Below are 11,616 nucleotides of genomic sequence, written 5' to 3'. Positions count from 1 at the left end.
TTATTTCTTTTCTTCTTTTTCTCTTCCGTCCCTTTTCTTGTTTACCCTCAGAAAGGCTGGTCTTTTTTTTTTCTCTCTCTCTCTATATTTTTCTTGTTATCCTTCCATGGCTAACCCCTCGAGAACTGGCCAATGCCTCCCTCACCTGTAAAGCTCTTCATCGAGTCACCCACTCAATCACTCTCTGCTGCTCCCTCGACGATTCAAAATCCTTTAAAAACCTTCTCGTCTCCTTTCATAACACCCTTAAGCCTATTTTTTTCTACACCCCTTATCAAATCATCTCCTCTTCTTCTTCCTTAAATCGCCAATTTTGGAGAACCAGTTCGTCGCAAAGTTTGGTCCTTTCCAAGTTTAGCTCATCGGATGCTAAAATGGGTTTTGCTCATGACCCTTTTCGTGTGATTCAACCTTGCGGGTTACATACATTGTCAAAGGTAGTGGTCGCCTCCAAGTGGTTGGCGTTGACGGCAAAAGGGTCTTGTAAACCATTGTCAAAGTGGGCAATCTGTTGATTGTGACAAGATTGCTGATCCAGATAGGTTGTCGTGGTTCTCAATCATCACCACTCCAAAATAAGCCATTGTTTCCTAAACCCCAAGACTTTGAATCCATTAAAAACTCCATTAATATTGCCAATTATGAAACCTTAGCATGTTGTGATTTGAGTTTCAACCCTGTGTTCACCCACTTGGCTGAAAGCATTGAGGCATGGAAGGCTATACCACCTAAAGTTCTTCAAGCAACATTCAAGGTTCCTGCTGAGACAAAGAAGCTTTTTCTGGTCCAAGAGACCGATGACGTCATCTTTCTCCCACTCCAAAATGAAGGCCATCCATTTACCTGTCTTCTGCTAGTTTTTAGTGTTTTCCTTTTTCCAAATAAAATGCTTTTGTCATTTGGTTTATGACAGTGGATGATTTGTTATCAATGAATTAGGTGGCTTTCAGTTTTCCTACTGATTTTTTTTCTCATTTTATTGTATTTAAAACAGAATATTTTAGGGTGAACTTTGGTGTAATTTACCCTTAATTTTTGTTACATACACTTTATTAGCTTCTTCAATTATATATCTATCTACAATGTAAAATGACTTAAGTTGGTGTTATAAATTAATTTGACACCTAGTTGTAAAAATTTAAAATATTATTATTTTAAAAGATAATTTATATTAGGTATATTAATTTATTTTACCTCCAACTTTTAAAAAATGTTATTTTAATTCTCTATTTATTTTTCATCTCTCTTAGCTATTAAACTTGTATTGATTATCAAATTTTCACATGAATGTCACTACGCAAGTAATGTTAATAAATATTAATTTTCTATTTATTTTGAGGTGATTGGACAAAAATATAAATTTAATAGTTAAAAGAAATATAATTTAAATGATAGGTTATTTTTTATATTATTATAAAGATATTTTTATCATTTAATACTTTCATATAATATTTAAAAAACCGAAAAAATATATAAGAATCTAACATAAAATTAGTAAACTCAAATAAAAATCTCTTATCACTACTTAATAACCATTTATTAAAATAATTTTATAAATATATTTTTAACATAAAATATTAAAAATTTTCATTCATCCATTTCACGAGTGAGATAAAATTTAAGATTGCTAATATTATTGATTGATTTGAGATGCAATAGATAATGTATTTTATTGATCAATTAAGATTTTACTCAAATTTAATATGAGTTTTTCATTTTAATATTTATATATTACATATGTTATTATTAATAAATTTAAAAATATTATAATAAGTAATTGTAATGTTTTTAATATTTTTAAATTTAAAATTGTATTTTAAATAAATTCTTATATTTTCATATGCTTGTTATAGAAATTTTAGGTAAATTATTATTTAAGAATAAGTAAATTTTTCTATTTATTTAAATATTTAATAACTAGGGTTTTCTATCAGATGAAAGCAGAACGATTTTAGGTGGTTTCAATCCCACTCGCAAATTGTGAAGTCTTTCCTTCTCTGTTTTTCTCTGCATTGGTTTTCTTTTCTGAACTATGGGCAAAAACGTGGTATCTGACGAAGAAGGTGATACCGTAATAATTTTTTTTGGTTTTTTTTTTGGCTAACGAATCCTTAAATTTTCTTACAAGTTTTTTTTTTTGTTTTGGGTTTGGGGGTTCAATGCGTGCAGAGGAGTTGGAACTCGACGAAGATGGAGAGCCCATTGAGGGAGACACACTCAATGGCCGCGACCCTGACGACGACGACGAAGAAGAAGACGGTATAGCTTGTTTCTGATATCCAATTTCTCCTTTCAATATTGGGAATCTTTTTTGAGTTCTGAGTTCGTTTTTTTTATTTATTTAAATTTTTAGAGAAACAATGAGAATGAAAATAAAATTAGGGCTGAATGCCATGATGGGTGTTATTCTTTTTTCCTGTTTTGTCAGTGGTTCATGAATTCATTATAAAATAATTAGGGTTGAATGCCATGAATGATGGGTGTTATATTTTGCTCATTTGGGCGGGAGGGTGTTCTTCAGTTTTGTCTGGGTTCATAAATTCGTTGTAGTTATTTGATTATTTATTTTTGTTTTGAACAGATGAGGGGCAAGATGAATATGAGAATGATGGATTCATAGTTGATGATGTGGAGGATGAAGAGGTAGATGAAGCTGAAGAGAGGGAAGATAGCGATGAGGAGAGGCGGAAAAAAAAGAAAAAAAGAAAGAAGAAGTGAGTATTTTTCCTCCATTGATGCTATGTTACTGCTACATTTTCTGTAAAATGAAGATGAGATATTATTAGTATTTTTTTTATTTAGTTTAAGAAAGCTTCATATCATTCTATTAGTCAGAGAGGGTAGTTTAGCTAATTTCTGATGATGTTTATATCAATGTTTTCAGGGAAGCTGAGGATCTTGATGAAGATGACTATGAGCTCCTCCGGGAGAATGACGTTAATGTACCAAAGGTTATTAGATTTGATTCCCTGCCCTGAAGAAATAAAAAATGATTATTGTTAAGTTCTATGAGTGTAATTTTATCTCATTTAAGTTCTTTTAGTTTTGCGGAATTAATGGTAGATTTGATCATACTGATTATTTTTGTATAATTTGTTTCCCTGCGCAACTGTTTTACCTATGTAATTGAGCTTTCTGCTTCACAATTTTTTCCAGGGTAGCAAGAAATTTAAGCGGCTAAAAAAGGCTCAAAGGGATTTAGATGGGGTACGATATGGGCTCTCTGATGATGAGTTTGATGGTAGCATGAAGGGTGGAGCAACTGCTGAGGAAAAGCTTAAGCGTACCTTATTTGGCGATGATGATGGTTTGTATATTAAGCATAGTATCCATTATCATTATCATTTGAATTCAGTTTTAAATAACTGGTTGGTATATGTAATATTTTAGGGCAACCTCTTGAAGATCTTCCTGAAGATGAAGAACAAATAGAAGAGGAAGAGGATGGAGATATGGGTGAAGAAGACGAAATGGCAGACTTTATTGTAGAAGAAGATGATGTGCCTGGGGCTTCTGTTAGGTACAACCTATGTGCTGCATGAATATGCCGATCCCTTTTATACTTTAATTTTGGAAGTCTCTTGAAGTAACTTGTTTTGTAGACGGAAGAAGATGAAGAATAAGAAATCAAAGCATGCATTTGATGTTTCGTCATCTGCTTTAAAGGAAGCTCAAGATATATTTGGTGATGTTGATGAACTCCTGCAGCTACGCAAACAGGGATTAGATTATAGTGATCAGAAAGAAAGGAGACTTGAAGAACAATTCGAACCCACTGTTCTTTCTGAAAAGTATATGACGGTAAAGGATGATGAAATTCGGACGATTGATATTCCAGAAAGAATGCAGGTTTGTTGATATAGTTATTAATGTTCTAACTATTTATTCCCTTAATCTCTCTTAACATAAGTCGATTGGCTTCACATTTGTTTTTGTAGATTTCTGAGGAAAGCACTGGCAGTCCTCCAATGGATGAAGAGAGCATAATAGAAGAGAGCAACTGGATGCATAAACAGCTTACTAGTGGTGCAGTACCGCTATTTGGTAAAGAAAGGACGGATCTTTCTATAAACAAGGATGACATCATGAGGTTTTTGGACCTAACACATGTCCAGAAATTAGATGTACGACTTACTGATTTGATTGATACATGACTACTGTTGCACTGGTTTCGTTTTTCTTAGTATTCTTTCTTTCAGATTCCCTTTATTGCTATGTATCGCAAGGAGCAGTGCCTAAGTCTGCTGCAAGATCCTGAGCCACATGAGGTTGATGATATTGATCAGGAAAAATCTGATAAAAAGCCTACAATAAAGTGGCACAAGGTAACTAATCAAAATTTTTTTTATTGTGTATCTAATCAACTTCAGAAGTTTATTCCTGTTAATAATGGATACTATGCTTCATTTTAGATACTTTGGGCAATTCGGGATCTGGACCGGAAATGGCTGCTTCTTCAAAAGAGGAAGAGTGGCCTTCAGTCACATTATAGTAAGCGATTTGAAGAAGAATCTCGTCGGATATATGATGAGACAAGACTTAACTTGAACCAACAACTTTTTGAGTCAATTCTTAAAGATCTCAAGGATGCAGAATCAGAAAGGGAAGTTGATGATGTTGATGCCAAGTTTAACTTGCATTTCCCACCAGGTGAGGTTGGTGCAGATGAAGGTCAATATAAGAGGCCAAAGAGGAGATCACAATATAGTATTTGCTATAAGGCTGGTCTCTGGGAGGTTGCAAGCAAGTTTGGATACAGTGCTCAGCAACTTGGATCTCAGCTATCTCTTGAAAAGTTGGTAAGTGTGCTTGGGTAATTTCTGTTATATTCTATTGAGATCTAATGCTCATTCTTTGATTGTAGCCTGTTGATGAGTTGGAAGATCCTAAGGAGACACCAGAAGAGATGGCTTCAAACTTTACATGTGCAATGTTTGAGACTCCACAATCCGTCCTCAAAGGAGCCAGACATATGGTATACAGTGTTCTTCTTATGAACAAATAAGTACTACTGTTGACCATAACAACCTTGTTTTATCATGTCTACTTATTTATTGTTTTTCCTCTAGGCGGCGCTTGAGATAAGTTGTGAGCCATCTGTCAAGACATATGTTCGTAATATCTATATGGAGAATGCTGTAGTATCAACCAGTCCAACACCTGATGGAAAAATAGCCATAGATTCTTTCCATCAGTTTGCTGGTGTTAAGTGGCTGCGGGAAAAACCATTGAGCAAATTTGAGGATGCACAGTGGCTTCTAATCCAGAAGGCTGAAGAGGAGAAGCTTCTTCAAGTAACTTTTAAGCTGCCAGAAAAAATTATGGATGACTTGATTAAAGAATGTAACGAAAGATATCTCAGTAATGGCGTCAGTAAATCTGCTCAACAATGGAATGAACAGAGAAAGCAGATACTGAATGATGCTCTTTTTGGTTTCCTTTTGCCATCGATGGAGAAAGAAGCAAGATCCTTGTTGGCTAGTGGAGCTAAGAACTGGTTACTTTTGGAATATGGCAAGGATTTGTGGAATAAAGTTTCCGTGGGGCCTTATCAAAAGAAGGAAAATGATATTAATTCTGACGAGGAAGCTGCACCACGTGTCATGGCATGCTGTTGGGGCCCTGGGAAGCCTGCAACTACTTTTGTGATGTTAGATTCATCAGGAGAGGTGCTTGATGTGCTTTACACTGGTTCTCTTACATTACGGTCTCAAAATATTAATGACCAGCAACGCAAGAAAAATGATCAGCAGCGTGTTTTGAAGTTTATGACTGATCATCAACCACATGTTGTTGTTCTTGGAGCTGTGAATTTGTCTTGTACCCGCTTGAAAGATGATATTTATGAGGTAGGCTTATCATTGTTGAGATGTAGGCTTTCTTTTCCATTTATCAAAAATAGTGTCCTTTAGCTTTATGTTTAGTTTTGTTTTTCTTGGTTAATTTCTTTTTGTTGTTATTTTAGCAAAATATTAGTTTAGCATGTCTCTACCACTTCTAAGTTTGCAGATCATTGTTTGAGATGTGTCTCACTTTGTTAAGGCCTATTGTCATTTAAGTCCCTTTCAGTGAATTTCTTATCTTCTAATGGTAAATCTTTTTTTTTTGGGAACCGTCTAAAGGTAAATCTTACTTCAGTATTCTGATCACTTATCCCACATGTTATGAAGAGCAAAATTTCTGTTCTTGTCCTCATAAAAAGACCCACATGTTATCAAGAACAAATCTCTGTATTTTTCCTCTTGAAAGGACCCAAATTACTTGCTGAAATACTTGCTTCAAGCATCCTGATTAACTATGATAATGGAACTGTAATTGTTTATGAAGTTGTTGGGTTCTCAATTTTTAATTGTCTTGTATAGTTGGTCCTTTTGTTCCTTGTGCTTATTTAGTATATTCCATTGTTAGCAGATCATATTCTGATATCAAGTATGTCATTTTTAGCAGAAAGAATGAATTTTCAGTGTTCAATAAGTTGTGCTTCTTAAATGGTCTGTTCATGTATCTAGTTTATGTCTTCTTTACCAGATTATTTTTAAGATGGTGGAGGAAAATCCTAGAGATGTTGGGCATGAAATGGATGAGCTGAGCATTGTATATGGGGATGAGTCTCTACCCCGTCTCTATGAAAATTCTCGGATTTCAGCGGATCAGTTACCTGGCACATCAGGTGAATAGATCTTCATTCACAATATTCTGCCTGTAGTTTTTGAATTGTTGTTAGGTATGCAAGTTTCTATCCATCTTGATTTATTGATGATCTAGTCCATTATAAATATTATCAGGCATTGTTAAGCGGGCTGTTGCTCTTGGGCGTTATCTTCAAAATCCACTGGCAATGGTTGCAACTCTGTGTGGCCCTGAGAAGGAAATATTGTCTTGGAAGCTTAATCCCATGGAGAACTTTCTAACAGCAGATGAGAAGTATAGCATAATTGAACAGGTTTTGGTTGATGTTGCAAGCCAGGTTGGCCTTGATGTTAATTTGGCTGCAAGCCATGAATGGTTGTTTGCTCCTTTGCAATTCATTTCTGGTATTGGGAGTAGAAAGGCAGCATCACTGCAGAGGTCATTAGTAAGAGTTGGAACAATTTTCAGTCGAAAAGACTTTTTGCAAGCCCATGGACTTGGGAAGAAGGTTTTTGTCAATGCGGTAGCCTTTCTACGTGTCCGTCGGAGTGGGCTTGCTGCCAATAGCAGCCAGTTCATTGATTTGTTGGATGACACTAGAATACATCCAGAATCTTATCTTGTTGCCCAGGAATTGGCCAAAGATGTTTATTATGAGGATTTTAAAGGTGAAAATGATGATGATGATGCATTGGAAATGGCAATAGAACATGTTAGGGACCGACCAAGTTTATTAAAAAGCCTTCGTCTTGATAACTATCTAGAAAGCAAGAAGCGCGTGAGTAAGAGGGAGACCTTTGTTGATATAAGAAGGGAATTAATTCAGGGCTTTCAGGATTGGCGGAAACCATATAAAGAACCAAGTCAAGATGAGGAGTTCTACATGATTTCGGGTGAAACTGAGGATACCCTGGCAGAAGGCCGGGTTGTGCAAGCAACAGTTCGCAGAGTGCAAGGTGGACGGGCTATTTGTGCTCTTGAATCTGGATTGACTGGGATGATTATGAAAGAAGACTATGCAGATGACTCGAGAGATATTGTTGAGTTGTCTGATAGGCTGCATGAAGGTGACATCCTGACCTGCAAGATCAAATCAATTCAAAAGAATAGGTATCAGGTGTTCCTGGTTTGTAAAGACAGTGAGATGAGAAGCCGACACCAGCATGTCCAGAACCTTGACCCTTACTACCATGAGGAGCGAAGCAGCATACAGAGTGACCAAGAGAAAGCTCGTAAAGAGAGGGAAATGGCCAAGAAACATTTTAAGCCGAGGATGATTGTCCATCCACGCTTCCAAAATATTACTGCCGATGAAGCTATTGAGGTATGTTGCGAGTAATTAACTTTATAAGTTTATCTTTGATTGGTTTGAATTAATTTTAAGTTCACCCTTGTATGTGGTCATATAGTATATTCTATAAGTTCAAAAGAATAAATATAAACTCTTCTCAATTTCCTTGTTCCAACTTCCAATCTTGCAATAATATTATTTCAATCTTAATGCATCTTTCGTGTGCAAAAAGAAAATACAAAATTAACAAATGATGACTTGATTGTTTGTGATGATGTTGCACGTTAGGCAGGTTTTGGATTGATAACCCTGTTTTGATGAATATGTAATGGTGAATAAGTAGACCAGTTGCTGTAACCTAAGGTATCCAAACATCTAATAATACAATTAATCCCATAGAATATACAAAATTAACAAATGATGACTTGATTGTTTGATGATGTTGCACATTTGGCAGCTTTTGGATGCATTTATTATCCAAGGCAGCTTGTGGTTGCTTAAAGCCATGACACCTTGCTTCCTTCTCAAATATGAAATATCTGCAATCTCATTTTGTTTTGCTTCTTTAAACTGATGACTGACTATATATTTGGATTTAATCATGTTTTTCTTTTCTTGTGTTGGGCAGTATTTATCTGATAAGGATCCTGGAGAAAGCATCATCCGTCCCAGTTCTCGTGGGCCTTCTTTTCTAACCTTAACTCTCAAAGTTTATAATGGAGTTTATGCTCACAAGGATATAGTTGAAGGTGGAAAAGAACACAAGGACATTACCAGCCTGCTCCGCATTGGGAAGACATTGAAAATTGGGGAAGACACTTTTGAGGATTTGGATGAGGTAAGTCATTCTCTTAATTCTTGTTTTCCTGGGTTTTTCTGATATATGCCTTAAACTTTGCAAGAGATGTGAATAAATTGGAAATAACCATATAGGCATTTTGCTTAATTGGGAGTTACGTTGCAGTAGGAATCTTGTGCACTTGTAGAAACAATGGCTGATCATAAACTGGAAGACAGATTTCAGGGTTAGAACATAGATGCTGAAGAAATGAATGTTGATTGTTTTTTGGTTGTTATCATCATACAAAAAACCTGTTTGTCAATGCCTTAAACCTTGAGGACTTACACTGGAGGATTCTGAACTTTTAATTGATTGTTCTTTTTGCTTGGGCAAGAATTCATGGTTGCCCCTTGATGTGTTTGGCTTTAAAGCTGTATGGATCATCTTAATAAAAATGAATTAAATGATATTTATTTATTATCTTTGAATGCAGAAGCCCCCTAAACAAAATTAGGAAGAAACCATTAACATTGAAAATCTGTTTTTTTTTTTTTTGAATAAATTGTTGTAACATAAAATGATATATTGCGAGGCATAAGAATGTATGTAATGGATGTCTTTTGAATTCATTTAAATTGCAGGTAATGGATCGATATGTTGACCCCCTTGTGTCTCATCTGAAGGCAATGCTGAGTTATCGCAAGTTCAGGAAGGGAACTAAAGTAGAGGTTGATGAGCTTCTAAAGATTGAGAAATCAGAGTATCCTATGAGAATAGTGTATTGCTTTGGCATTTCTCATGAACATCCTGGCACTTTTATTCTTACTTATATACGGACTTCGAATCCACATCACGAGTATATTGGCTTATATCCTAAGGGATTCAAGTTCCGAAAAAGGATGTTCGAGGACATTGATCGTCTGGTTGCTTATTTCCAGAAGCATATTGACGATCCACAGCATGAGTCAGCTCCATCAATTAGATCAGTTGCGGCAATGGTACCAATGCGGAGCCCTGGTGCTGATGGCTCTTCTGGGGGATCTATGGGTGGTTGGAAAGGGCATTCTTATGACAGGGGTCAATCTTCCACTCCAGGTTCTAGAACAGGTAAACATTGAAATAACCAGTTATTGTTTGTGTTAAATCTATCTATTAAATGCATCTCCGTTTACTGAGTACCACTTGACATTTTCAAATTCTCCACTAGTTCTTCTATTAGTCTTCTGAATGTGAACTGCCAAAGTTTGTTTGACAATGGAAAAGCCAGCCTGATTCCGAACCATTTGACTACATGTTTCAGTAAATGCATCTTTTTAGTTTTGACTAATTATTTAGCTTTTGTTGAATTTTTATAATTTTCTTGCAGTAAATAAATGAAGTTCATTCGTTGTGCGAGAAAATTAGTAATAATTGCCTGTACATTAGAAAAACTTAGAATTAAGCTACCTAGAATGTTGCTCCCTTTATTTGTACACATTCCTGTATATTCAAGTTTTGTCCAATTTGTGGTCAATTTGATTGTTTCATGTAGGTCGTGGCCGAGATGGGCATCAAAGTGGTGCTCCACGTGGTGGTCGTGGACGTGGTAGGGGTGGCTCGTATAACAGCAACCGGGGGCGTAACAATGGGCAAGATTCATCTTATGATGATACCCCCAAATGGGATTCAGGTAGCAGCAAGAAAGGGGATGATGGTGGTTGGGGCAGTTTCCCAGGAGCTAAAGTTCAAAACTCTCCAGGTACAGACGCTTTCCCTGGTGGTTGGGGTGCTTCTGGAACTGAAAGTGGAGGTGGCAGCGGCAGTGGCTGGGGTGCTTCTGGAACTGAAAGTGGAAATGGCAATGGCAGCGGCAGTGGCTGGGGTGGCAGTGGCGGTGGCAGTGGTTGGGGTGCTTCTGGAACTGAAAGTGGAGGTGGCAATGGCAGCGGCAGTGGTTGGGGTGGCGGTAGTGGAGGTTGGGACCAAGCAAGTGGTGGTACTGACAATGGGGGTTCTGGATGGGGATCTGCTCCCAAGAGCAGTAATTCTGGTGGTTGGTGAAACCCTCAGAAGTTTTGTTTTTCCCCTTAACCAAGCCATGGGTTATAGGGCTTAGTTTTTAAGCGGCGTCTTTAGCTTTGCGTGTGGGCTACCTATTCACTCTTGCTAATAAAAATCAAATCTTATTAGTACTGCAAGTGTATATATTTATTATTACTTTAAATCAAGTAGGCATAGAGATGGCAGTGGTAGATTTTTGCTTAAGGTGAGGTTTTAACTTCTTATTTTAAAGGGTTTTGAGTAAAAATATTAAGTCTTACAACTACCAAGTAAATACGAATGTGGGTAAAAAAAGGAATCAAGGATCAACATTGGAGGATGGAGTTTTGGTCCCATTTTTCCTTCATTCTTCTTGTATATATTTTTATTGTTTGATAATTTGAAGTAAGAGTAGGGATGTTTTTTTGTATTTTTCTTTAATTATGATATGTAATTATAGCACGTTGAGGTTAAAATGTAAATATTAAGAAAATTTAACCAGTTCATGTTTAAAAGATTTAATAAAAGGGATGTATTTACATTTGCCTTTGTATTCGCCAAGCGAAACAAGCTTTAAATAACATCTAATTAAGTTATATTAGATTATCATATGCATATAACATAGGTCGAAAACATTCAGGGAAAGTTTTATTGTACAATTGATTTATCCTTATACAAAGAATTAATTGGGACCTCAATAGTTAGTCCCAACTTCTTACAAAGGTTAACCTCTCACAAAGAATGTCTACTAATTGAATGCGGAATTACAAGTAAAACTACTTGAAAAATAATGAAGCAATTCAGCATAAAACTCTCCAAGAGATGCATAAAAATTATCCCCCTTTGATAATTTATAACTATTCATAAAAGTTATCTCTTGAATGAGAGAGGAATG

At 36.0% G+C, this 11,616-nt stretch overlaps 1 protein-coding gene across 1 annotated transcript; it reads left to right on the top strand.

Annotated features, from left to right (window-relative positions):
• The first annotated feature begins 1,825 nt into the window (after nucleotides 1-1,825).
• LOC108486186 (transcription elongation factor SPT6 homolog) lies at nucleotides 1,826-11,248 on the top strand. The gene is made up of 17 exons (XM_017790079.2): nucleotides 1,826-2,063; nucleotides 2,170-2,259; nucleotides 2,582-2,714; nucleotides 2,885-2,951; nucleotides 3,157-3,307; nucleotides 3,391-3,520; nucleotides 3,603-3,849; nucleotides 3,939-4,124; nucleotides 4,200-4,325; nucleotides 4,413-4,799; nucleotides 4,865-4,975; nucleotides 5,070-5,849; nucleotides 6,529-6,670; nucleotides 6,786-7,954; nucleotides 8,550-8,759; nucleotides 9,344-9,809; nucleotides 10,234-11,248. Exons 1-17 carry the CDS (start codon nucleotides 2,033-2,035, stop codon nucleotides 10,740-10,742), a joined length of 4,935 nt encoding a protein of 1,644 aa, XP_017645568.1. The 5' UTR covers nucleotides 1,826-2,032; the 3' UTR covers nucleotides 10,743-11,248.
• Nucleotides 11,249-11,616: the final 368 nt, after the last annotated feature.

The sequence above is a fragment of the Gossypium arboreum genome, chromosome 6, assembly GCF_025698485.1.
Source record: "Gossypium arboreum isolate Shixiya-1 chromosome 6, ASM2569848v2, whole genome shotgun sequence".
Classification (NCBI taxonomy): domain Eukaryota; kingdom Viridiplantae; phylum Streptophyta; class Magnoliopsida; order Malvales; family Malvaceae; genus Gossypium; species Gossypium arboreum.
Note: the sequence above shows the minus strand (reverse complement) of the source record. Positions and strands in the feature narration are given on the sequence as shown.

Excerpts from the sequence above, each read along its gene's own strand:
- LOC108486186 (XM_017790079.2), top strand. The coding sequence starts at position 2,033 with ATGGGCAAAAACGTGGTATCTGACGAAGAAG. Across the intron at positions 2,715-2,884 it reads AAGAAAAAAAGAAAGAAGAA|GGAAGCTGAGGATCTTGATG; the intron begins GTGAGTATTTTT and ends CAATGTTTTCAG. Across the intron at positions 4,326-4,412 it reads CTACAATAAAGTGGCACAAG|ATACTTTGGGCAATTCGGGA; the intron begins GTAACTAATCAA and ends GCTTCATTTTAG.